Here is a 26,714-nt window from a genome sequence, read left to right as displayed (position 1 = left end):
GACATCAGAACGTCAGACGTCCACTCTGTGGAGGTGCTGCTCCTCTTCGCTCGTCGGCCATGTTGAGTGTTACTGCTCATAAACACGCCGGCCGGTTTGCTCTTCACATGCAAATGTAAAAGGCGCCACTTCCTGGGCCATCAACCTGAGAACAGCACAGACACAAAGTGTGTGTGTGTGTGTGTGTAGCAGTGCTTCTCTGCTGGAGTGACCTTCACAACCGCACATGTAACACACACACACACGCGGTGACACAATTTAGACTGCTGTTTCACTTCCTCTCTCACACACACACACACACACCTATATATATACTGTGGTGTGTGTGTGTGTGTGTGTGTGTGTGTGTGGTCACAGTATCTGCAGCTTGGAGGAGATGAACAAACTGAGTGTATAAATGTGTGTAAGTGTGTGTGTGTGTGTGTGTGTGTGTGTGCATCTGTGAAGTGAGACTCTGAGTCTGTTTTTTGGTTTTTCACTTCCTTCCCCTCTTAGTTTCCTCTTTTAGTGGTTGACTCCTTCCTTCCTTCCTTCCTTCCGTCCTTCCTTCCTTCCTTCCTTTTTTCTGTCACCTTCCTTTAACTCTATATTTTTTCCTCCCCTCCCTTTTCCCCCACTTTGCTTCCTTCCTTCATCCTTTTCTCTTCCCTTCTTTCATCTTTATTTCCTATTTATTTCACTGTTTCCTCTATAGATTCATGACACAAGCATCCTGATGTGGAAGGTGTATTTTCATTTATTATATAATTCTAAACTGATTTGATCACAGTAACTCTGCTTTCAAAGAGCACTCAGGAGCATATTTCCCTTTCATTAAGACACTAATCTGTCCTCAGTTTAATGTAATTCCATCCATCTTCAGCCTTAAACCACAGAAAAGCGACCTCTTTCCTGCCCACAGTCCTTCATCCTCCACAGACAGAAAGCTCCTCCACAATAAGGAACATTGTTCTCGCTGTAATTAACTCCTCCTCAGTTTTAGGGGGGGAAAAGGTTCATCTGAACTGTTTTGGTGAAGGGAAGATGACGGGTTCAGTTCATTTAAAGCTAGAACGGCCCCACACACTCCTTTTCTAACGTATCACAGAGAAATTATGACACATATCTTCACCCCGAAGACTTTTCTCCCCCTCCCCTTACTGTGAAGTCTCTTCTCCTTCCTCTCTTCTTTCCTTCCCTCTCTTGTTTCTTCAGTGGCTCATGTGTCTTACTTTCTTCCTTCCTTCCTTCACACGATCTTGTTCTTTACTTCCTTTCTCATCTCATTTCCTTCCCTCTTTCTTCCATCAGTGGTTCACACTTCACACTTTTCCTCTCCTGCCCTCAGTCCTTCCTCCTGTCTCGTCTAAAACGGTTCATCGTATCGGTTTCTTTTTCTACTTCCTCTTTCTGCAGACGTGTGACTCGCACATTTTCACCACCCTTACAAAAAGAATATGAATATTCATGTATACAGTGTTTTCACTACATACATTTCACATCAGCTCAACGTTTCCCTTTATTTTCAGTAAAATCACAGGTTGTTAAAAATCTTTTTTTTTCTCAAATGGGTGTCGGGGTCCAGCTCCTCTGTGCTCGTTAGCATGTAAATATATGCTAATTAATGCAGAGCAGAATATTCAGGAATGTTTTAATGTGTCACCTCAGAGTGGAGGAGCTGACGTGCTGCTTAACACACACACACACACACACACACAGTTAGCTGTTAGACGCTAATGAACAGAGTGTTGTGTCAAACTCTCCTTTCCAAACTGACAGCAAGAGTCACACACACACACACACACACACACGTACACACACATCTACACACAGCTGAACGCCCAAAAAAAAGAACAAGTGGTGTAATAAGAGATGTCATATTGTGTAAAAGGTGAAAGAAAAACACTGCCAGAGAAAATCCAGTTTCTACTTTATGATTTGACTATCAAATGACCTGAGAGGAGGATGGGTAGGTGGTGGGGGGGGGGGGGGGGGGGGGGGGGGGGGGGGGGGGGTTGGGTTGTTTTTGGTTAAAGGAGGAAGCAGAGTGGGTGGGAGGGCGGGGGAGGGGGGTGTTGGTTTGACAGGAAGTGTTGTGTTGATGTGTTTTGTGGTCACGCTCCGTTAACCTTTACGGTCTGCAGAAAAAGTAAAGGAAGCAAACAGAGATGGTCTGAGCCGAGCTCCACCCTTCTGCTCGGCGCTGGGGGAGGAGAGAAGCCCTCCACAGAGCCTCGGCGTCCGTCTGCGCTTTGTTTTACTTTTGTTTTGTTGTGTCTTGTATCATCTTTTCTAGATGTGTCTTTTATTTTTTTTAACTCATCCTTTCTAGCTCGAGCAGTTTCTTTTCCTTTCGTCAGCTTTTGCACAGCTTGCTTCTTTCCTCTCGTCTCTTCCCTCCATCAGCTCCTGTTTTGCCTCTTTTCTGTCTGGATGTATTAGTTTTTTCCTCAGAGGAGGGAAATCTCATCACGCCTCCGCGTCCTTACACCTGGACGACACCCGTCTTTCCTCTATTCTGTTTTATTCTGGAGGAGAGAGCGCCGGCTAATAGGGCATCATTTGAGAAAGTGGCGAATGGTTTCATCTCATGTGCTAATTGGGCTTGAAGTTTGGGTTTCCATGGCGACAGAGAGCTGTAATTGAGCTGGATTGGCTGAATTCTAATTGAATTTCTCTCTCTGTTCACCACTTTGACCCAAAGTGAGCGCATGAGTGTGTGAGTCCATCCAGTTATGACACTGAGGCCAAACACTCACTCATCAGTCTCAGATTGTAATTATCATCTCCAACATCCCACTGAAACACTCCTACACACACATCCGCTGTGTTTTCGACCTGCTCGCCTTTATGCTTCCTATCATCTATCTGCCTGTTTGTTACCATCTTCAAAAATCACCCATATGAGCTTTTTCTGGTCGGCCATCTTTATAGTAAAGGCCTGATTAATAACCGAGGTGAGATTTGAGAAAAGTCTCATCATCATAGGGGGGAAAAAAAACCTTCCTCCACTGAGGAGCTGCATGTTTCTAAATGGCTTTTAATTTGAAAGGACAACACTCAGTCAGTCAGCTTTCACCCACTGTGGCTGTGTGGGATCATTTCAAGGGGGAAAAGGACCTCAAGAGGGCAAAAGTCGGTTTTAAATTCTAATTAATTTATTATTAGGGTTTGTATTTCTGTGTAATGTAGCATGTTGTTACCAAGTGTTACCTGTGACAGACTTTCTCAGCCCTGGAGCTCAAATATTATATTCAAACACTTGCAGGGACTTGCTGACTAATGAATTGAACTAAGAGATGCCCAGGAAAATCTGCGAGCACGCAGAGGTCACACACAATCCTGATCACAGGTTGTGGTTCCAACCCTCATCTGAGCTGTCGAATATGTTTGTGTGACAGAGTGAATATTAAGTTTTAGGACGCATGTTGAGCTGCAGGTTGGATCTTCTGCTTTTCTGGAGAGTCAAAAGTCAAAAGAGTTCCTTTCAGGGTCCAAACTGACCCACAGGAAGTATTTTCCACTCAAATTTTATTGATTTTTGTACCAACATGTAGATTCTTCCATACATCTAGTGTGACTGATAATGATGCCCAACACATTAATCATGTTCAGAAGTTTCGCAGCAGCTTAAGAGGAGAAACTTTTCATAACGCAAAAGCAGATTACAAATACTGTTTGTGTGTGTGTGTGTGTGTGTGTGTGTGTGTGTGTGTGTGTGTGTGTGTGTTTGTCCCTGTATGGATGTGTTATGTGCTTCTGTGTGTGTGTGTGTGTGTGTGTGTGTTAAAGTCCTACATTTGATGAGATGTATGTCGGCGCGCTTTGTCCGCCGCCCTTCACATAACAAAGACAGCTGCAACACGGTTGCTTAGTATTAATGTCACTGAAAACCAAAATAATCACGTATTAAAAAAAAAAACAACCCAAAAGATGATTTCTGACTCTTTCAATCACCTTTTTCTACATTTTCATTTAAAGCAACATTATGCAACTATTTCACCTTAAAATAAGAGCTTTGAAATCAGTCAGACTCCTAATAGGGAGAGTGGCGTCTCTTTCACTGCCACTCTGCACCCATAAAGTCTGTTATTGCACGTTGTAACTTGGGTCGAGCAGGTGCGATCACCTGGGAGGGATGCGCAACGCTTTACGGCACCGCGTCACACACCACCAGCTCGGATCTTCAGCTATGTTTTCAGAAGAAGAGGCTAGCTCTGTGTTTTCAGCGCGGACATCATGGCAGCAGTGAAGAGGACACCGCTGAGTAATAAGTGTTAACGCCGGCGGTGGAACAAAAGCAGTTTGCAGTCTGATGGGGCGTCAAGTCGCATAAAGAATACAAGATCTTGCATAATGTTGCTTTAACTGATGCTTTTTTTTTCTGTCTGTTATCAATGTTTTGGTCATGGGTACAGTTCAAAGGTAACGGTCTTTCCCACTTCCAGAGGAGGTCGCTTGTTTTCCCCGTTGTTCTCCCCCTCCGGGTGGGCGGGACACGACTCACGCTCCTCATGTCGACGCCCGCATGGTCGAGAGACGATCACTCACCTTTGACCTTTTCTGAGAGACACGAGGAGAAAAGAAAAAGGAGGTTAGTAAAAGTGAAAGAATGAAGTGTGTGTGTGTGTGTGTGTGAGGCATTTTAAGTGAGAGTGTAAGGCTGCAGACACAGATTTCCTCTGTCTGGTGTGGGTGGAGCGCTACCTGCCGACATACTGAGCAGATGGACGGGGAAGAGAGAGTGTGTGTGTGTGTGTGTGTGTGTGTGAGAGAGAGAGAGAGACCGGGAAAGAAGGAGGCGGCTGGCTGGCAGATGCCTCATCTGCTTCGGCTTTTTACCACTTTTCAGACTCACCAACAAATCTAAGAAAAGTGTGTTAAAAGGCCGAACTGTTGAGTTTTTTTTCCTTCAGTCTGAAGTGAATATGTGAATTCACAGATTCCTGATTTCACTCACATCTGTAAAGATCATCTTTTTATTTCCAAGCCTTCAGACTTCAGGGATTCAAAGACAAAACTAAAACTTTACATGTGAGAAGAACAAACGTAGCATCCACATCTCAACATGTCCTCTCCCCTGCACTCACTAACTTTTACCAGAAGTACAATCTAAACTGCTCTTTCAGCCTCTGCCTGCTTTTAAATCTTCACCTGCAGATTCATTTTCCTCAAACTTATCTTTTATGTTCGCCTATATGCTGTGGTTTAACAGCTTTTTAATGACAGTTTGGGTAGTTGGACACACTGTTCAGTCTAAAAAAGGTCGTGTGTGAGTTAAAAACAGGACGTGCAGTGGACGGACAGCTACTGGTGTGTATTGTGTATTGTGTATTGTGTATTGTGTACCTGTGTGTGGCTGGTCCCAGATGTAGCTGTTGAGGATTTCTCCAAGGGTGTAGAAAACACAAATCACCGCGGTCATCACGCTGAAGAAGACGACCCGAGCCAGCGGAGTGATGCGCTCCAGCACCGGGTACACCCACACACCCGTCACCTGGTGCACCCAACACGTCCTGGGCGGGTGGGGCCGCAGAGAGTTCAAGTTAATGTGTATTCAGTTTGTGGTAATGACTAAATCGTCTTTAATTAGGGATTATATCCAAATAAACTCATGCAAACTAATTTAAACCTTGAACTAAAACTTAAATCAGCCTAACAAAGACAAGCTTGACCTCAAACATAAACTAAACTAAGACAAACAAAACTAAAGATAAGTCATTAAACCTTGGCCTTAGTTTAATTGATGCTTCTGAGCTTCTTTTGAACAACATAAAGCTGAACTGGACAATCTGCTACAAAACAGGGGTCACCAACCAACACAGGTCTCCCCCAAGGACCACATGAGTCGCCCCCCGCAGGCCTGTTCTAAAAACAGCACAACTCACCAGTGAGCTGCGTCTAAAATTAATTTTTTTTTCTGTTGCTATTCTTTTTTTAATCACACTTGCATTTATATAGATTTAAAAATGATAATATCTTAAAAATAAAATAATTAGTTTAGAAAGTTTTAGGTGACCTCTGACCTATTCGAGTTCAAAGGTCAAAGTTCAAAGTTGGGCGCTCGTGGAGAGTAAGCTAGCGGAAATTAAGGAGCTGAATGTGGTTTCTAACCCATAAAACATGGCAGAAAAAAGAAAGAAAGCTCATCATTTCCACAGTGAATGGGAGGAAGAGTTCTTTGTTACTACTGTGAAAGAAAACTGCGTGTGTCTCATTTGCGGGGCGACGACAAAGCGGCACAAAGTGGAGAGACACTTCACTACGGGTCACAGAGCTAGCATGCTAACTGCCATGCTAACTGCCATGCTAACTGCCATGCTAACTGCCCACCGGGAAGCGCGCGACGGGCGGAAACAGCCCGTGAGCTGAAGGCAGCTTTGGGTAAGCAGCAGTCTGTTTTCACGAGTCATTGTTGATAATTATTGTGAGAAATTACTAACGTGATCAGTGTCTTCACATAGATGAGTATCATTAATCATTAATAATAATAATAATAATATAAAGGCTAACTTGTTATTTCAGAGTGTGACAAACTGGTAGCCCTCCGTATGACTCAGTACCATGAAGTAGCTCTCAGTTTCTAAAATGTTGGTGACCCCTGCACTAGATCATCACATTCACTCATTAGGCAAAGCTGAAATTAAACTATATTAAAAATGTGTCTGAATTTTAAAGGCTTCTAGACTTAAACTAGGCCTGACCTAAGCAGCACTGAACTACGCCTGAACTAGGCGTGTGTGGTGTGTTCACTGTGTGTCGGACAGAGGAAACTTTTGCTACCAGAGGACGTATCCCACGCCGAAGCAGCACACTGCCGCCAGACCCCACGACCTGCTGGGATATCGATGGTGGGTGGTCCGCATCTCGATGATGATGAAGGGAAGAACAGTGGTGTGCTGTGAGGGGGAGACAGAGACAGAGAGAGAGGTGGGGGTGAGTCTACAATCGTTCCTGAAAACAAACATTTGGGGTTTTGGGGTTTATTATTAAGCTGCAATATGAATTTTGACACATTATAAATCCAGTGGTGGAAAGTAATCAACTGAATTTGCTTGTACTTTATATGTGCACCTTTCTTCGGTGCTCTACTCAAGAAATATTTGTAGTTTTTACTTTATTATTTTGTTTAACAGCTTTAGTTACTTTATAGATTACAGTTTTTCATCCACTTCCTGTCCAGTCAAAACCACGAATCTCTAAATGTGGTGAATTTGAGTGTTTGTGATTAACTGAAAGATGACGTGTTCTTTCACTGGTTGAGAAAATTCGACTTCTTAAGCTAAATAAACAATTTCAAACTGACTTTTTAGACAAACACATGATGATCTTATAGCCCATGATGCATCGCTGTAGATTAAACTACCCAACAGGATATATAAGTATCAGCACAACCGTGATCATCTACAGCGGGAAACATTTTACTGCAGCATGAATACTTTTACTGCTTTAATACTTAAAGGAGGTTGTGAATGCAGGATTGGTACTTTCACATAATTAAAGAGTCTGGATATTTCTTTCCACCACTGAGGACATCTTTAAGCCTTTCTTGGTTCTGAATAAAACAAAGTCTGTAGAAAGTGCCACCAAGCTGCCCATTGGAGGGGGGGGGTGACAGAAGTTTGCACTTTTTGGACGAATCTCTAAAGAGAGAGATTTTTTAGAGCAGAAAGAGAACAGCAGCTCTCACACACACAATATGAGCTGCTTGGCTGAAGAGCACGTTTTCCCCTTACGAGCAAATATCTGCGCTGGAACGTCTGATATATCTATCGGTCCTGTACTATTGTTAATGAACGACGCAAAAATGAGACCACTTTTTATATTTATCCCCGCTGGTTACTGGATGTCAGTTTGTTCTCTTATAATAACTAATTCATCCCTATATACAGCTGGTGTGTGTGTGTGTAATCCATCTAAACACACAAACACGTTAAATGGAGGTCATGGCATGTGCTGCTATTTCCTGTGAAGCTGTTTCTGACTCAGAAACAAACCAGCCACAGCGATGAAGCCTGCACCTAAACACCCTCGACTGGTAGCAGCCGCGGCTCGTTTTTCAATCAAGTGTCAGAAATTAAATCAATCAGTCGCCATCCTGCACCTCAAGTGTTGCCAGTGTGTGCTCAGCTTGTCTGCCCTACACTCTTTGGCCACTAGGGGGCACTCGAATACAAAACACACACACAAGGGCACACACACGCACACACACACACATCAGGCATAATTGTCTCAGCAGAGTTGAGACCTCTTACCTCATTTGCACTCTCAGGAGCACAGCTGTGTGTGTGTGTGTGTGTGTGTGTGTGTGTGTGTGTGTGTGTGTGTGTGTGTGTGTGTGTGTGTGTGTGTGTGTGTGTGTGTGTTTGTGTGTGTGTGTGTTTGTGTTCACACTGGGCGAAGTCAGACTGCTGAGCTCTTTTGTTCGGCCTCGTTATGTTTCAGTGAAAAAAAAAAAAAAAACACAGACTGCGATTCTTCCATCTGTTAATTATTCCCAGATCGATGCTTCGAGATGGTGGATGTTCGCTGTGACGCTGTCAGGCCACAGAAGGTGTGAAAGGGTTCGGTTTTAATCCACACAGCCAAAGAAACTAGACCCGAACCTTGTCCGACACGGACCACCACAACGTGATGCACCCGAGCATGGACAGTAAAAAGTCCACTAAAGGTCCGAGTTAATTAGAAAACGCCCACAGGCTGCATGTCTTTGTCAGTGTGTTTAAATGCTCGTGTTTGCATGGACTAGTTAATGTGCGGCAACTTTAAGGAGTCTTTTAAAGCCTGATTTACACTCAAGGATTCAAGGATCTTTGTTACACATCTTATACACATGTTCACATGAGCTGGCACGAAATAGAGTCCTCGGGTCCTGGTTATTAACCAAAGAGAATAAATAAACTATAACCAAGAGCATTAGAGGAAAAAAGAAGGGTGTGCAGCAGTGTAGTAACAGGTACCTACAGCAACGGGATGTCTATCCAATCACTGAACCTGAACCTTAATCAGCCTAAAACTATATTTGATTAATAGTGATCGTTTCCTTTGATGTTACTAGATGTGAAATCTGGGTACATTTGGGGAAATCAGGGTGTTTGAGGCTGAAAACATAACCTACTTTGTGTAAAACCCCTTCATTATTAATGGTATCTATGTGATTCATAGCTAAAACATAACAGTCAGCTGATGTTTCCTCAGTCATTTAACAGGTGTGACAGGTCGGCCTGTCCTGCAGCCTGATGGGAGGATAAATAAGAAGGGAAACACTGAATATTCTCACATTCTGGCACCACGATCTCCACTTTTGAAGCACTTCAGCGAAAGTTTCCCCAATTCTTAGACGTCCAAAGTGGATTTAAGAGGACAAATCAAACTGGAGTCTATTCGACACAGCAGCAGCAGCAGTGGCAGCGCTTTGTATGCTGAACACCAAAGGAGGCGGCCGTGGTGTCACAACCCCGTTTGGACCAATCGGCTTCTCAGGCTTCCCTCTGAGGATTTTAAAAAGGTCAGACTGAAGATGCCAAGTATGTGCACACTAACAAAAGTAACAACATCTCCGAGGAGCGCAGAATAGCTCTCTCTCTCTCTCCTGGGGTCTTAAATTCTAGGTTTCCCTCCCATCATTATGTTGTGCGCACACACACACACACACATACACACACACACATCCTGACGCTGCACTTTTACCCAGAGTGCCTCAGTGGAATTCCTGTCTCTCGGTCGTGTTTAAGTTTAGTCTCTGTTGAGAGGACTCGCCGCTCATAAATAATACTCCCTTTATTCTCGCTGTCGCTCTCTCTATTTTTGTTTTTCTGGTTCTCTCTCTCTTTGTTGTCTCCCCCCCCACCCCTCTCTCCCTCTCTCTCTCTCCCTCTCTGTCCTTTTCTGTCTCTTCCTGGTTTGCGGTCTCGCTCGAGCCGCCAGCTTTCTGCCTCTGTGGAAAATCCCCCCTCTTCGGCAAACAACGGTGGTTCGATCCTGTGGTCTGGGGCTAAAAACGGGACAAACCGTTTCACGCAGATCGTCGGTGGGGGGGGGTCACGTGGCCGAGGGCAGTTTCACGGGGTCAAGCATTTCCAGTGTTGGCGAGCAAATGAAAAGGATGCAAAACAGATACTAACAGATGCTAGGTGCTGATGGATCTTCTCTGGGACGGCGTTTAGAAGCAGAGGATGTGATCTGGAGGTGAACTCATCATCCAGGCCGTCGGTGCTGACCTGCAGTAATAATCTGGAGTCTGTGTTTTATGATGGCTAAATTAACTTGATGCTCAAATATGACTCCACAGGAGATGGACGCTGCTTTTCCAAAGTTAATACAGTTACAGAAGCCATCTACTGTAGGAGGCTTCTTCTGTTGCTTTATTTCACTTTAGTTTGTGATTTCACTGATCCGATTCAGAAAAAAGGCCATAAAAAAGCTATGAAAACCAACATATACTCCAAAGATGTATCAAAAAAAAATCCCAAAACACACAGCAGGTTAATTAATTATGAAAATGAGACCTAGTGGCCACCATTTTCAAAGTCTTTGTCCATTTTGAGCGACCTGCTTAATCTCCCCTTAAGTTTACTTTCATTTAGGCTCTTTTCCAGCTGTATGATAATATCTGTATCTGCTCCACCGCTTCATTGACTCTCACACAGAGATATTCAAGCCCGAAGCACGTTCAATATTCTGTTAAGTCAGTAGGACACGTTTGGCTTTTTTTTTTTGGATGTGCTGGAGAATTTAAAATAAACTTCTGCAGGCCTCATAACACAAGATTAGCAGGATGAGTCCGCCGGTGGGGGCTTCAGAGTGGAACAGGTCAGCGTGCAGCAGCTGACGTGGCAATCGCTGCTCCGTCCTGAGTCCCTGCGCCGATAAACGCTTTCGGACTGAACTCCACCTGAACCCTGAAAACCTAATGAAAAGTCTCCTGTTGACATTTCTCTCAACAGTTTTCTGACTTAAGGAGCTTATCATGTCACAGAGGGACAATCCTGTTCCACGTCCTGTCAAAAATACACTCTGTCAAATTGTGTCTGAATGTGAACCTGAGTAACCCTGCAGCACCACCGTGCACTGAAGCCATTTAATGCCAGTGTGCAGCGAGGAGAGGCGGAGCTGCTGGTTACTGTCCAATATTCCAACATTATTATTAGGATCAGATTTTCTTCTTCTTTAATCCTGAAGCACTGATGTTTTTTTTATACACTAGATCAAAAACGTCCTGTAGAATACGTTTGAGATTTGGTGAACTATCAAAACACTGATCAGGTTTGGGCTTAATAGTTTGACATGTTCCCCAAGTGGTCAACTTTAAAGCTTTTGTAGTTCTGCACCTAGAAAAGTGCATCACAGTAGCAACAGGAAAGATTTTATTGATATCAGAGCCATCATCCATTCTGCTCATCGCTCAGTTCCTTTATTGATTCCTCATCAATTTTCTGTGTGGAATAAAAGCAGGCCGACAGGTTTCCAGCATCAGAGAAGCTGTTTCATTATCTCGGAGTCTGAACATAGAGACTGTCATCATCTAAAGGTGATGAAAAGAGAGAATAGCTTTGTAAAAATACAACCTGCAAGCCTGGATATGAAATATCATCTTTTCTGCTCACACAGGAGCTTTAAGTTGTTCTGCAGCCTTTATTCTGTACATTTACTGCCAAACTTTTCCTCTGCTCAGCTCACAGCCACCACCACTCTGCCGTCCCTCTCTGTGTGCAGCTTACACATAACGTCCTACAGCACCTCACCTCCTCATCATTTATTATATATTATATATTCTATATCATAACCAGCGCTGGTGTCAGTCAGGCTTTCAGCCGTTTCCTCCTCTCTCCTTCTTTTCATTCATTATTTTGGAACGAGCAGCTGCTGGCATTGATAAAAGGTGTCATATGTTGTCAATTACGTCCACAGTGATCTCATTTGTTTACAGCACACACTTCAACTTTTGGTTCGACAGCGACGCTCGTTGATTGTTAAATTGACGATGCATTAAAATTATTATTAAAAAAAAACACACGTCGTCACATTGACAGCAAATAAGCCACACACACACACACACACACACACACACACACACACACAGTGATGCTAAGAGACATAAGAGATGAAGGTTAGGTGTGTGTGTGTGTGTGTGTGTGTGTGTGTGTGTACCCAAACCCTACAATGATTCACCCGATGTTAATAAACAGCAGATCCTTGGCCAGCAGAGCTTTTATTACAAAACTACAGAGAGAAATGAATGTGTGTGTGTGTGTGTGTGTGTGTCACAGGTCACCCAGTGTGAGACCATAATCTTCTGTTGCTTGGAGAAACCTGACTGTGTGTGTCTGTCTGTGTGTGGGTTTGTCTTTATGAACTGCAAGAATAGTGGAACACACACACACACACACACACACACACACACACACACACACACACACACACACACACACACACACACACACACACACACACACACACACACACACACACACACACACACACACACACACACACTCTCTTGGATGACATTCACAGACGTAGCAAAAAGAAAAACCAGGTTGTCGTGGAGGGTTTGTTTTGATCAGTGTTGCTCTCTTAGTAACCGACAGACGGGGACCCCACCCCTGATCACTTTATTTAGCGGAGGGAGCTTTACTTTGTCAGCACATCATTTTTTACTCAATTAAAAAAGCTTTAGTATTAAGTGGAGGCGCCAACGGTGAGCAAAACTTATCAAACTTATCTGAGCATTTTAATGCTCACCGGCCAAAACAAGTGCAGGTGAGATGAATACTGATGTAGAAAGTGAGAAAAATTTTCAGGCTGTTCATTTCTAATCTTTGGTCGTTTCGTATAAAACTGAATGTTCAATGCATTTACTTCTTCCTGTTCGGGGATCATTAACTAAAAACAGGCACGTGGTGTCAATGTGGATTTATTCAGACGATTAGCCGATTGTTTAGGCGATTAGCCGATTCCCAGACAGACGGTTATATTTTATTTCCTCCCTAAATGCCCCCAGCAGACCATCATATCTGCAGGGAGTCCTTTTTAGCACAGCTGTTCTGTGACTGCTCCTTTGTAATTTAGTAGATTTAGCTGGCTGCTAACAAAGCTAGCCGTTACAGTAGCCGTCTGATGCTAACGTGTTGCTCTTGCTGTTAATTATCTGTATTTTACTGTTTGTTTACTTGATTAATTACTGTCTCCTGCTTTTGGGGACTTTATGTGACTATCCTGACTGCTGGTCTACTTTTTTTGAGTTTCCTTTTACCTGTATGAATTCATTTAAATCTTTTTTTTTTTTAATTTTTCAATGGGATCTTATTGGATTTGCTCTCCAAAGCCATTTTTTGCTTCCAGTAAAACTCTCATGGCAACTCCTGTTTTCAGTGTTTATAGGAGGTGTGTTCAGATGTCTGCATAGCTGTACGTCCACACACACAGCGTGGAGGCAAAACACTGCCACATTAAACCCTCAAATCAACGGCTGACAGTGTGAAGTAATCAAGTAGAGCAGCTTAAGTATCAGTGTTGTGGATAATACATCAATACAAAGTCTGGAGCGTCTGTAAAACCACCACTCGCTCACTTTCAATTACTTTATTAGCTTTGACAGATTTATTAAAACACTCTGTCTTTCTCGCTCTACATCACTCGACCCCTCCCTCCTCCGATGGGAATGGCGACGTGGTTGCCGTGGCAGCCGGTGTAGACAAACAACACTGATACCATGGAATACCGCAAAATATTTACAGCGACTGGACTCACACACACACACACACACACTGTGTTTCACAAAGGCACACATAAACTTCCTCACGTTTTCTGTCTCTCACTCTCTCTTGCTTGCACACACACACACACACACACACACAAAAAACACACACACACGTGGCCGTTGGTGATGTTCTGGTTGTTTTGGTCCTTGGCGACACCGCCATAGCAACCACTCAGCTATTACATCATCTTCTGGAGTACGGGAAGAGACAAACAGACACTCGCTGTCTTTGTCTCTTTCACTTCAAGTAGCTTTATGGGAATGATCTTTTTTTTTTTTTTTTTGCTCACACCCACACACACACACACACCTCATGCTGCTCGGTGTGACCGTGTTCTGGCAGGAGGAAGCTTCACGAGGAGGCTTTGCATATTACAGACAAAGTGCTGGAAAATGTTCTGATTATCTCGCAGGCTGATTTAAACACACGCGCGGCCGACGGCGTTATCAGTCATGGACATGGTGCACGCCGTGTTAGCCGCTGTCTAAACATTAGATTAAATCCACTTCCTCTAGATGGCAAATCAAAGCCAGCGACCCGCTGCTGGCTTTATTCAAATTCGGAGGCTCACCAGCACAGGCTTTGACCACTGGCACGATTTATCAAGTACTTTATGGAGTTTGTGATCCACTGATATGAGTGTAGCACTTATTTTACATGTCTTTCTGTGCAGAATTTGAATTTCAATCAATCAATTTTGTACTATTTATCCCATAACAGGCTGTAGGCAGGCAGCCCAGCTTTTTTACAGAAAGCCAAAAACATCACAATTTGTTTAATTTTCCACCCAATAGCTAAAATAACTGCCTTTAATACCAAAGGTTATATATTCAAGACACACTAGAGGTAAGACCATGACAATATAAAAGATTGTCACTCAATTGAGAGATAAATCTTTTCCACTATAATGATATAAATATTACTGAAGGCATTCAATCACAAAGGATTTTAAGAATTTTCTAGGTCAAATGGTATTTTTAAACGCTGGTTGGTGCTAAAAAATGGCTTCTAACGTTGCAGAAATTGAGACGAATTGTGACCCTTATGGCTTTCCATACTTCCCAGCACAGGACCCACAAAAACCGCATGCAATTGGTCAAAATAGGTCAAAATAATGAATAAATAAGGGGAATAAATAAAATGCGGGCAGCCAGAGAGAGCAGAAAAAAACTGTTGCAGTCTTAAATTTAGATTTTAGTGTAATTTAAGCAATTCTTAATAATTATGCCAATATTTGTTTTTTTTATTAACATCCACTCGGCTTGGTTAAAAGCGACAAATGATGCTGATTGTAATTAATTGTTAATATTTGATTTTATATCAGTGTAAAGGCCAGCCGTGCTGCATTACAGTCCACATGGGTGTGCTTCTTTTAACCATGGAGGAGATATCATTCAAGAAATATCTAGATGATTTGACCGGTTTCTAACAAGTGATCTAAATCAGTGATTTAGTGGAGAGAGTCTGACTCACCATGCCGTGGTTGAGCCACTGAGGGATGAAGTTGTCCAGTAGTCTGGGGTAGACCAGGTCTCTGTCGTACAGGTAGAGAGTCCAGAACGTAAACACCACGAACTAGACAGAGGAGGAAAACACAAAGTTAGCACACATCAGTGCCAAGAAGCTGCACCAGAAATTAAACATAGTTGTGTTGTCAGGTCAGTGATAAGAAATAGTCCTCTATCCACCCCTCTCATTAATCTCAATGTATTCATGTCTCTCTTTAAGATGTTGCAGCCACCTTAGCTCTCTTTTTTTCTTTTGAGAATGCAGTTAAGTATTGAAGAGGACACTGACGACCTTAATTACAAGCAAATGATGTGAGAAACCAACAGAGTCAGACCTACTAGGAGTCATCTAGTCAAACTAAAACCCCAAAACAGAGCCAGCACAGTGTGGAACAGGCTCCCAACCACAATCACTGAAGCACCCGGTCAGGCAACTAAAGAAGCACATTAACAACAACCCCGTGGATCATTACTCAGCCTGACGTGCTACTGCTCTGGTTTGTTTAGGGTGTTTCTGTCGGACTGGGATTTGTTCTTAAGGTGTTCTTATTTCTGTGTGTGTGTGGACTCCAGGAAGATGCAGCTGCTACTTTAGCAGCAGGGGAGATTCAGGGGGGGAATCCAGATAAATAAAGACTAAAGACATAAAACATGTCTTGCTGCAGTAAGAGCACAGTAAGCAGAACATGCTGCCTCGGTAGAACAGTGGCTTTCTGCGCTGAACTGCTGGTTCGGTGGTTGATAACATGAAGGTTGCCACATCTGGACTGGCAGAGCTTGTTGACAGGTGAGACTAACAGCTCTCAGGACGGACCGAGGAAAGCTTGAACTTGAAGGCTGATATCCAAAACAACTGGAGCTTCTACTTGACTTCATGACAAGATATCATGATGTTATTGGGATGACAACACGGCCTTTTGTCTGACACCACGCTGTGTCCCACTAGTGGTAAAGACCTACACTGTTCCTCCAGCTCACATCCATCTGATCATGCATTAGTATATTTTTAGGGGATAAAGGGCATCACAGCCTCGTTGGCCCTCCGGCATGACTGTAGATGTTTAGTCTGGTTGTTTCTCTCTGCACATGCCAGAGCCAGCTGGTTCACTAGACCTGTAGCTGTGCGCCCAGACCATCCCTGTGGTAGAGCGGCCACCGTCCGTCTCACATGTCCTACACGCACCATAAGCTAACAAACTCTTGGTCTAATGTATCTCCAGACTGTTTGGACTCGGGCCAGACCATGTTCTGCAGGACGGGGGTGGAATTACCTCACCGTCATCTGGGTTCCAGTTCGAGGCATCTGAACCAACCCCCCCTATTGTACCCTGACCGGCGAGTTCTCTGCTTTCAACAGGCTGGTGGAGGCAGGAAACACACACACACACACACACACACACACACACTTTGTCCCTGTGTGCCACATGTACACACAGACTTCCTCAGGCTTCCACGCTGCCTTACACAAAAAAGATAATATCCATATGGGCACAATGTATGCACCTGCACACTCATGCACATATAACTGGAGCTACACACACATATGCAGGCGCACACAAACACACACACACACACACACACACACACACACACACTCTTTCCATATCAGTCGGCTAGGTTTCCAGACATTAGCTGTGGTGATAATCATGTCTATTGTGCTGTGTGTAAACTGAACTCAGTGCCCAACTCACACACACACCACCATGCCAGCTGACTGCCTCTATAGGTGTGTGTGTGTGTGTGTGTCAGAGATTAAAATTGTGTGTAGTAGCCTCAACCGTGGCAGCTACTGTATCACTGGCACTCTGGTTGCTCAGGGCAGTTAGCTATCGACTGTGTGTGATTAGTGTCTGTGTTTAGTACCCATATTCATGACTGTGTGTGTGTGTGTGTGTGTGTGTGTGTGTGTGTGTGTGTGTGTGTGTGTTTGTGTCGAAACCTAGGACATGGTTGTGGTGAGACAGCCACACAAGTTCCTCAGTGCAGCAGCTACAGGGCACCTTGCCAACTGAAATCTTGAATAAAAGTGTGTGTGTGTGTGTGTGTCTATGTGTGTGTGTGTGTATGCGCGTGTGTTTGTGTGTGTGTGTGTGTGTGTGTGTGAGGCAGAACCATGTGAGCAGAGTCTGCCAGCGTTGTGAGAACAGCCTGAGGATCAGACGGAGGTCACCGTCTGGCTGTCTGAAGCAACAGAGGACGGCTCGACACTGTTTCCTCTCCTCTGCTTGTTCACAGACGAGATATGATCACCGCTGGTCGCCGTGGCGACACTGAAGCCACTTGTTCTGGATATTTGACAGTTTCGTATTACTACTCATCGTTTTCTTCGTCGCTTATTAGTTTCATTTCCTTTAAGTGACATCTTCAGATTCCTCCTCTTGTCTCAGCAGCAGCCCCAAAACCCAAAGATATTAAAATCCACTCTTAAACAAAAGCAGAAAATCCTCTTATTTGTGAACGGAGGAGCTCTTTCGTGATAAATAACTTGAAAATCGGGGTTCAAAGTTCATCCTCGACCCTGAAGCTGTAGGCTAAAAGCTTCACTTGCGGATGAAGGTCATGTGATGTGATCAAAAGCTCCATCAAATGGACCTTGTGGTGAGACCGTCTCCAATGTGGAGAATAAACTTTAGTTCTCAAGCCAAAGTGGATTAGAAGTCCACCTACTGATGAAGACCATGATTGAAAGCTCCAGATCAGCCACTAAACAGGCCTTTTGGCTTTTCTCAGCTTTTTTTTCTAATTCTTTTAGATTCATTTTTTGATTTCCTGTTTGATCAAAGAGAAACGTTGCCGATTGTCACCCAGCTTTGTGTGATTACAATGACAGTTTATGTTGAGCTGCACTGCATCCAGAGCTCCCTGCTCCTTTGCTGGGAAAAGCCCACAGCATTGTTTGAACAACAGATTGTATGTCCACACTTCTTTGTCTACGTCTGCCCGCTGTAAGAAGACGATTTAATGCTGCAACTCGACCGTCTGGGCCGCTCATGTGAGCCAGAACGCAGTGCGGAGGAATACTGGCGTATGGAGGAGGAGGAGGAAAAGGCCGTCAGCTGGTGAGGCTGGTGGTCGTTTCTGGTTCTGGTGCTTTCTGGTTGCTGTACGTTTTCTACCTTTAGAGCAAAAAGCAAATACCACAGCTTTTCTCGGTGTGTAGCACCGGTTTAATCTTTCTCAGCCAGTCCAGTTTAGTGGGAACGCCATCCTTCCAGTTGTGAAATGCTTTTTTTAAAATCAACTCATCACCTCAAAACAAGACGGCAACAGAAACCTCCAACTGTTGATTATTGATATTCTGCTGTTATTCATTTTTAGAGAGGTCAGATACACCTTCACCCGTGACGTTACAGTTATACAAACGACTTGTATAACTGTGTTACAACCCGCCCACTCCATCTCTGTCATCATCAGACCTCCCCGCTGACAGACTTAATGCAGTGGGAGCATTTTTGAATGTATGAACAGAAAAAGCACCACCGCCCCTCATCGCTTACACTCCGCTCTGGTCCTCCCTCCCACATCAGTGAGGCAGTATCCGTGTTTGCTGGTAGCTTTTATATAACACGGAAATGCCGTTGAATGGTTTATTGTTGCTGTTAAACTTGATGGCTTGTTCAGAGCGCCTTTGGCTAACTGAGCCCATGTGACGGATTCAATGGCTCCTTTATTACACCCAGGTTTAAATGTACAGTCGCCGATGCAGAGAAGGAGGCAGGGATTCCTCTCTCATGTCCAAATGTGACTGTTTCACGTGAAAGGAGTGTAAATGTCGCTGTGACACCCTCGTGCTGATTTCACAAATCTTTTTTTTGAGACTTATCAGAGAGGAAAAGGCTTCTGGATGAACATCTGGGCCAAAGAAGGGCGAGAGGGGTAGCAAGAGCGAGGGAGAGCTGATTATACTGCACATGCATAACTCAGGCCTTTGATTCCTGCGAGCCAGGCTGATCCTTCCCCGGGCTATTGTGTCTTTGTGTATGTGTGTGTCTGTGTGTGAGCGTTGGCTTGTACGCATCCATCCGCTCACCGCTCCGACGGGGAAGGCCAGCACAGCCATCATCCAGTCCCGCAGGCCAATCAGCTTCCTGAGCTGGCGCTCCTGCTCCCGGCTGTCGCCTCCTTTAGTCAGCAGACTGGACACATCGATCAGCACACACAAACCGAAAAACACCGCCTGGATCACCTGCGGAGAGACGGGGAGAGTTCAGCAAGCTCTTCAACAGCTCGCTCGCTTCTCACATGACAAACACTTCAAAGACAGAGAGAGAGGGGGGAGGAAGAGCTTACATGGTGAATTTTTCAGAGGAAGACTGAGGGAAGCAAGAAAAGAAAAGTTCAAAGAGGAAGAGACAGATATTAGGAGAGACACCAACCAAACATTAGAGCAAAAGCTGCGCTGCAACCAGAGCAGCACTTTTCCTTAACCTGCTTCACCTTCTCCTGCTTCAGTCAGTGATGTCAGCGTCACCACAAAGTCGTTCCAGCATCCTCAAGAGCAGGCTTCAGTCTGTGTGTTACACAAATATGGCCGCTGGGGTGTTTTTGTGGTGTTTAATCACCACAAACATCGACGGCACATAAAAAGTGGATGTAGCCATTTTGAAGCCTCCAGTTTGGCTTCATGGGCGTCGCCACTACGTCCACTTCTGTTACAGAGTCTGATAGATGTGCACACCGACCTGTGCTGCACTTCTAACTTACCAGGTACTTTTTTTATTGATATTTTACTCCTTTACTGTCGAGGTACCATTTTCAATTGGTGATATGAAGCCTCAAATTTCTCCCTCAAGCTGAAACATTCTCATCTCGGGTGAACACGTCTGAATTTGATGCATTAAAATGATATAGTTTTACACCGCTTTCTTACACTGGCTTCATGTTCAGCCTTAATACACCTGGTGAACCCTGACTAATGCTGTTTTCAGAGGGCACCATGAACACAACCCTCCTGTTTTCATTAGCAGCTTTATTTTGATGGTGTTTTTAACGTTCAGTCCACCGTCATCATGGTGTAAAGTCCTTTCATGAGATTTTAGCTCCAATTTCAGCATTTCAGGAAAGTTTCATTAAAAAAATACCAGATGGCTGATCTGACATGGCAAAAATAACCCCAAAATATGAATCACAACAAGATTATCACGATAACGCCGCTTGCCGTGATACTTTTGGGCACAATAACAGTAGCATGAAAATTTGACACCACACCTCCAAGCCAGAACTTCACAGCTGCTGCACTCAGTTCTCTCATCTTTCAACACACCGACTCTTATATGATGGATTCATGATTTCTGAATATCCCTGGAAAGAAGCCCAGACCCGCAGGCTCACGACTTTGCTGTGATGTTCTATTTCACAGCAGTCACAGCAATTTATTTTCACAATAATTCCATTTAGAAGTAACACAAAGACAGAATGCAAGACAGTTTTAGTCACGAGTTTTACACACTTTCTACAATCTAAAAGCACAAATGCTACCAGATGGGAGACCCTGGGTTAAAATCTCATCAAACGGGGGTCCGAAAACTTCTAATGGTGTCCGAGCGGCTTCCTGTTTGACTCCCAGCCAAACAAGTTTGTTGCATGTGACTGATCGAGACCGCTGCTGCCCTCGCTTGGGGTTATGCTCATTTGAATGGCACATTAACTGGTATTCAAAACTCTGCACTGCATGCTGACATTGTCTGATAGGTCCAAGTTCACAAGCTGTAATTTGTTTTTAATTACGGGCCTCCAGTTTTTCCAGTTTTTTTACTCTCTTTTTTCGAGACTTAACGCTGAAATCCAATAAACAGAAAATCATTTGCCATCTTTAAAAGGGAGCACGGCGATTTCCATTTTACTGGCCGTCACCTAGCAACAGTGCTCTCAAACTTAAACCACTTGAATGCCAAACATATCCTGTACTTGACTTCCCATACTGAAAATACAGCCCTGCCACTTCCATTTGAAAGGCAGCATCGCTGTATACTGCAGTGCCGTCAGTACCTGGACCGGATTGAACGTCTACATGTGAAGAAAACAGAAACTGTTTTGACTATAAAGTGTTTTATAATGGTGCGTTCAAGTGCAGTAATATAGATTAGAAAAACTATTCCATAGTCAGAATTCTAGTTTGTGAATGCAACACTGTTTTGCAGCCTTCTCCTAGAGATTTTGGATCTCCCTACACCCTGCACTCTGCACCCTGCACTCTGCACCCTACACTCTGCACCCTACACTCTGCACCCTACACCCTACACCCTGCACCCTACACTCTGCACCCTACACCCTACACCCTGCACTCTGCACCCTACACCCTGCACCCTACAACCTGCACCCTGCACCCTACACCCTGCACCCTACACTCTGCACCCTACACCCTACACCCTGCACCCTACACCCTACACTCTGCACCCTGCACCCTACACCCTGCACCCTACACCCTACACTCTGCACCCTGCACCCTACACCCTGCACCCTACACCCTGCGCCCTACACTCTGCACCCTACACCGTGAACAGCACCCTCAGAAGCAGTATTTTAGATTCAAGGCATTAAAGGAGACATATTTAGCTCATTTTCAGGTTCATACTTGTATTTTGGGGTCCCACTAGAATAAGTTTACACGCTGTGATATTCCAAATGCACACTTGTCTCATACTACGCACGCTGCTCTTGTCGGCCTCTCTCTGATCGCTCCGTTTTAGCTGCTGTCTCCTTAAGGAGAGCGACATGCTAACGCTGAGCGAGGTCATATGATCAACAGATCACGGCGTGTGACATCACAAGCGGGGTCAAAACTAAACAGAGCATTTTGACACAGATTTACTGAAAAGATGGAGCAGCAGAAAAAGAGAGAGGATGGTCTTTTCTGCATATTTATGTTGAAAAGACATTTTGCATAATAAGTGAATGATGGCAAGAGAGAGAGAGAGAGAGAGAGTACTTAAACCTCCCTCTGTGTGTAATGAAACACACTCATCAATATCTTCACAATGACGGATCTGACCTTCTTCTCCAGAGGAAGATGGAGAGGATGCACACACTCTCCTCTGATCTCCCATTGGGAGTATCACGTGTCACCCACTGGGTGTTTAGGGACGGCCTGACGTTGAAGAAGACATTTTGGCTTTATAGCTATCGGATCCCAGTTCACCTCCAGATATATATATATATATATGTGTGTGTGTGTGTGTGTACAGTGTGTCATCCTTTTGTCTAAGATTAGTCATCCGGTGGCCTGTTTCATGTGTGTGTGCTGCTTCAGTGTCTATTAAGTGAAATATGTGCGGACGTCAATAAAATATCAGCCCGATACGTTGCATAAATTAGCTTGCGTGTTACACAATTAATGGGTTTTTATGAGAACTCAGCTACCAGTGAGGCTACACACACACACACACACACACCGTATGATTAAGAGGCAGATGTTGAAGCGCTGTGTGTTTCCTGGCTGCTGCTGTTTACTGTACAGGTCTGAGACAGCACTGTTAACCAGGAGGAGAGGTCTAATGTGGAAAATATGACACAGCTGTTTCTCACACACACACACACACACACACACACACACACACACACACAGAGGTTTGCACTTCAGAGGGAATTATTCAAACTTCAGACAAGCCTTAACTGAACCAATGCTAAGAAAACCATAATAATGTTTTAGTGTTAGTCTTTTTGGCCAATCATCAATCATATTTTGTTAGACACATCATTAAATAAGACTTATCATTATTTGTAATAAGTATTTAAGTATAATAGATGTCATTATTGTTGTTCCTGTTGCTGCTTTTGCTTCACAGCCTTTGAGCGACAGCCCTCACAATGGTGAACTGTTGGAAGCTAAGCAACAGTGCACGCAAACAAACAAAGGAAAAAGGAGCCCAAGGTAGGACTGAAATCACACAAAATAAAACAGAAACACTGGCAAAATGTGCACGGATTTGTGCCTCAAATGGAAACACTGGTCGCCACAGAGAGAGTGAGAAAGCGAGGGAACCTTCTGCAAACTGTTTGTCTGAGCTGGTTAGCGTTAATAGCTGGTCCACAGCCTGCACTCTGTGGCGTTATTGCACAAGTTGACATGCCACGTTTGTGAATGACTGGCTGACAGACGTGGTCTCCAACAGAGCCGCTCCCATGTGAATGCACGCATTGTTTGGGATGACTGGGGGCTGTGTGCCTTTGTGTCTTCTTCCAATTTTTACTCGTCATTATAGCATGAAGTCCTTAATTTAATCTCTTAATTTAACTGTCTCCTGCCCCTCTACTGTGTCATACACAAGCTTTCACAGATCTATCAAAGATTATTGATCTAAATTGCTTTTTGCTATTTTCTATAACCTCACTGTTGATGCTAAAAACTGTTCTGCTGATCCTGAATCTGTTTAATTTAATTTAATGGTTAATGTGCTTATTTTAGGTGTTTTTCCTTCATTTAAAACCTAATTCTGTTTCATTTGGTTCTTTGAAAGCACTTTGAGGAATGATTTGCTGATCTTGCATGAAGTTGTCATGACTGTTGATGTGCTCTTATTTTGAAAAAACAAAAACGGCACAATGAGCAGTTGATAACATGGTCGGAGCTGATGAGACGGACTGAGCACTGATCATGTGATTGGAGGTACATGAGTGTGTTGGGGACACTCTCCCAGCATGCACTGGGGCAACAGCCTCATGAACATGTGACTCCACCATGTTTCAGCACCGTTTAACAGTAAATATTCCCAGTGAATGTGGTCACACTACGAGTGATGATCACAGTCCTCCTCCTGACGGCGAAACTCTCTTAAAAAGCAGCTTTAATTGCTTGAAAAGTTTAAAGCAAAAGTTTTGCAGTTAATCTTCAATTCATTTTATTGTTCAAATGACAAAACTCAAACTCAAAATTAAAAGCCTCATGTTCTCGCTCTATTTTCTTTTTTTCCTCTGACTAAAATGTAAAAACTTTTATTTTGTTGTACTCTTACAATAGTAACTCTTCATTATAACTAAAACTGTGGAAACTACAGCTCACAGATCACAGTGATTTCTCAATAACCTGCATGTTCTCACCTAAAAACCATAATCAGATCAATACCATTTCATTACACATCTTTAACACGTCTTGTATATGAAAATTAGCTCATGTTCGGGCTCACTTTTGCAGGTAAGGGCTTATTGCTATGACAACAGCTCCAGAAAAAAGTATAAGATATGATTTAACTGTCCAAACATCAACCGGACGAAAGGATATTTTTCATTCGGCCTATAACAAACCTGGTACCTGCATCAGGACCAACAGGCCAGCATGTAGAAGATAATCTCTATTATTTAAGTTATTTTAAGTCATGCTCCCGTGTCTATTCTACTCCTTGTTTGGCTGTGTCTTTGTTTTTTCAGATTAAGAGTCTCATATTCTGCTAATTCTCAAATTCATGCGTGTTTTTTTTTACGCTGAACGCTCCGTTTTAGAAGAACAGAACAATTTGTGTGCTTTGTTCTCACCCTCATCATCTTTGTGATACCAAGAGCTGGTTTTAGGGGGGGAAAAGAACAATGGCGGACAGCGAGGCGTGCTCAGGCATGGATGTATAAAGAGAACTGGATACAGCACTGGAGGCTCCGTCTATTCCTGTGAAAGCTGCTCAGTGGCGCAAAAAGTTTGTCTTCCCAGGGATAAAAGTACCCAAATTCTTCTGCATTGTTCAGCGTCTCGAGTCTACCGAGCCGGTGAGCCCTCCGCTATAATAAATGGCAACAATGGCGTCCATCAGGTGACGCCATTGGGCCCCAAAAGACTTTCCATCTTTCCATAGATTTACATTGTAAAAGATATGCCAGTAAATCAATGGAAACATGTTTTTGAGAATCACAACCTGCACTGAGTGACTTGTTTTATCATCAGAATTTGATCCTTATAGTCCAATAACGTTTGGGAAGCCTAAGACTAAATCACTGCATTCCCATTTATTATAGCAGAGAGCTAACAGGAAGTTAGCAGAGGGCTAACAGGCTTGGCACACCTGAGATGCTAGTGCACGATCCCGGTACTTTTACACCCGGGAAGTCGAACTTTTTGGACTTTTATAGGAATGAGCGGAGCCTCCAACGCTGCATCCAGTTTTCTTTACGCATCCACGGCTACAGAGCCTGGTGCACTTCCTGGGAGCTTGGACTCAGGAGGTTCAGGAGGCCTGCTGAAGCGCTGGAGGTCAAATTTCCCTTCATGACATCCCAAAAGGAGCCAAATCCAAAGAGTTACTGAGCAGAAAAAACAGAGCGGTCTAAAAAAAGGAGTTTAGACACAGCGGGGACACACATGCATGTTGAAAACGAATTAAAAAGTGCATTTAACACCAACACAAACCAGTCCTGTCAGTAGTGTACGCGCGGCGCGCTCCCGCACAGGAGGGGGGGGGGGGGGGACCATTTGTAGCAGGGGTGCATTCTGCACCGCAACACCTGTTCCGGTTCTGCCTGCACACGGTGACCTCATGGGGCCAGTGCACCACGCTGGAGGCTTCAAAGGCGACTCCAGACACAGTTTAGTGCAAATAATGAGGGTCTAAAGAGCTCGTGCCCCGCTGAGGAGCCGCTGCACACCGGAACAACAGGCGGGGGGAGGCGGAAACGCTGCGTAATGATTTAAATGTGAAGCACAGGCTCATTCAGAGACACCTTAGCGGCTGTTTGGGGTCAAAATGAGGCGACAGGTTAAATCCTACCAGGTCGATGAAGGTGAGGAACTTCCAGCTGCCCCCGTAGGTCTGGTGCGCCGGCATGTCCAGGGCTTTGTAGTGGCAGAGGATGGAGAAGTAAGACAGCAGGATGGCGACCCGGAGGACCTGCGAGGGGATCAGCGCCATGATGCTCGCTGTCTGTCTGCCTGTGTTCACCTGTGTGCCGCTAGCTGCTCTGCACCCGAGTCCACCTGTCCTCCCCCCTGTCTGTCTGCCTGCCTGTCTGTCTGCTTGTGCTCCTGTCTGCACCGGGGTTCACCTCCCTGCCTGCGTCTGCGCCTCTGCAGCTCACCCCCTGCTCCGGCTACTGCTTCCGTGTTATGGTGACGCTGCAACGCGGAGGGAGGGGCGAGCAGGAGCCTGTGTGCAGAGTTCAGTGAAGGTACACAAGCATTTGATCAGTTTTAGTGATGATAAAGGTCACATTCAGCTGCTTTTACTGTGTTTAAGCATCATATGTGTCCAGTTCTAGTTACTACTGCAGTGGTGATGAACTCATTTACTCATTTGTTGTTTTACTGCACAGAATTTGGTGCTGCTTAAATAATGATGTGACCACAGAGTATTGTGGGTCATACTGAAATTAAATTAGATGAAATTGCTATGACTAAAAATTATATAAAATGATAATACTAAGAGGAAGAGGAGGAAGAATGGAGCTATTTGTTTATTATTAGTATTTAGCCTTAACATTTTTTTAATGAGAGTTGACTTTAGCAAACCTCTTTAGTGTGTGTACACGTCATAGACATGGTAAGGCT

At 44.1% G+C, this 26,714-nt stretch overlaps 1 protein-coding gene across 1 annotated transcript; it reads right to left on the bottom strand.

Moving 5' to 3' along the window:
• Window positions 1-3,505: 3,505 nt before the first annotated feature.
• On the bottom strand, window positions 3,506-26,189 carry aig1 (androgen-induced 1 (H. sapiens)). Its single transcript, XM_070849310.1, has 6 exons — window positions 25,939-26,189; window positions 19,281-19,436; window positions 15,216-15,317; window positions 6,763-6,878; window positions 5,329-5,495; window positions 3,506-4,542 (listed from the first exon to the last, which is right to left on the bottom strand). Exons 1-6 carry the CDS (start codon window positions 26,077-26,079, stop codon window positions 4,523-4,525), a joined length of 702 nt encoding a protein of 233 aa, XP_070705411.1. The 5' UTR covers window positions 26,080-26,189; the 3' UTR covers window positions 3,506-4,522.
• Window positions 26,190-26,714: the final 525 nt, after the last annotated feature.

Source organism: Pempheris klunzingeri, chromosome 18 (assembly GCF_042242105.1).
Source record: "Pempheris klunzingeri isolate RE-2024b chromosome 18, fPemKlu1.hap1, whole genome shotgun sequence".
Classification (NCBI taxonomy): domain Eukaryota; kingdom Metazoa; phylum Chordata; class Actinopteri; order Acropomatiformes; family Pempheridae; genus Pempheris; species Pempheris klunzingeri.
This window is presented reverse-complemented; position numbering and strand designations above follow the sequence as displayed.

Excerpts from the sequence above, each read along its gene's own strand:
- aig1 (XM_070849310.1), bottom strand. The coding sequence starts at position 26,079 with ATGGCGCTGATCCCCTCGCAGGTCCTCCGGGTCGCCATCCTGCTGTCT. Across the intron at positions 19,437-25,938 it reads TCCTCACCTTCATCGACCTG|GTGATCCAGGCGGTGTTTTT; the intron begins GTAGGATTTAAC and ends GTCTCTCCGCAG. Across the intron at positions 6,879-15,215 it reads AGTGGCTCAACCACGGCATG|CACACCACTGTTCTTCCCTT; the intron begins GTGAGTCAGACT and ends TCCCCCTCACAG.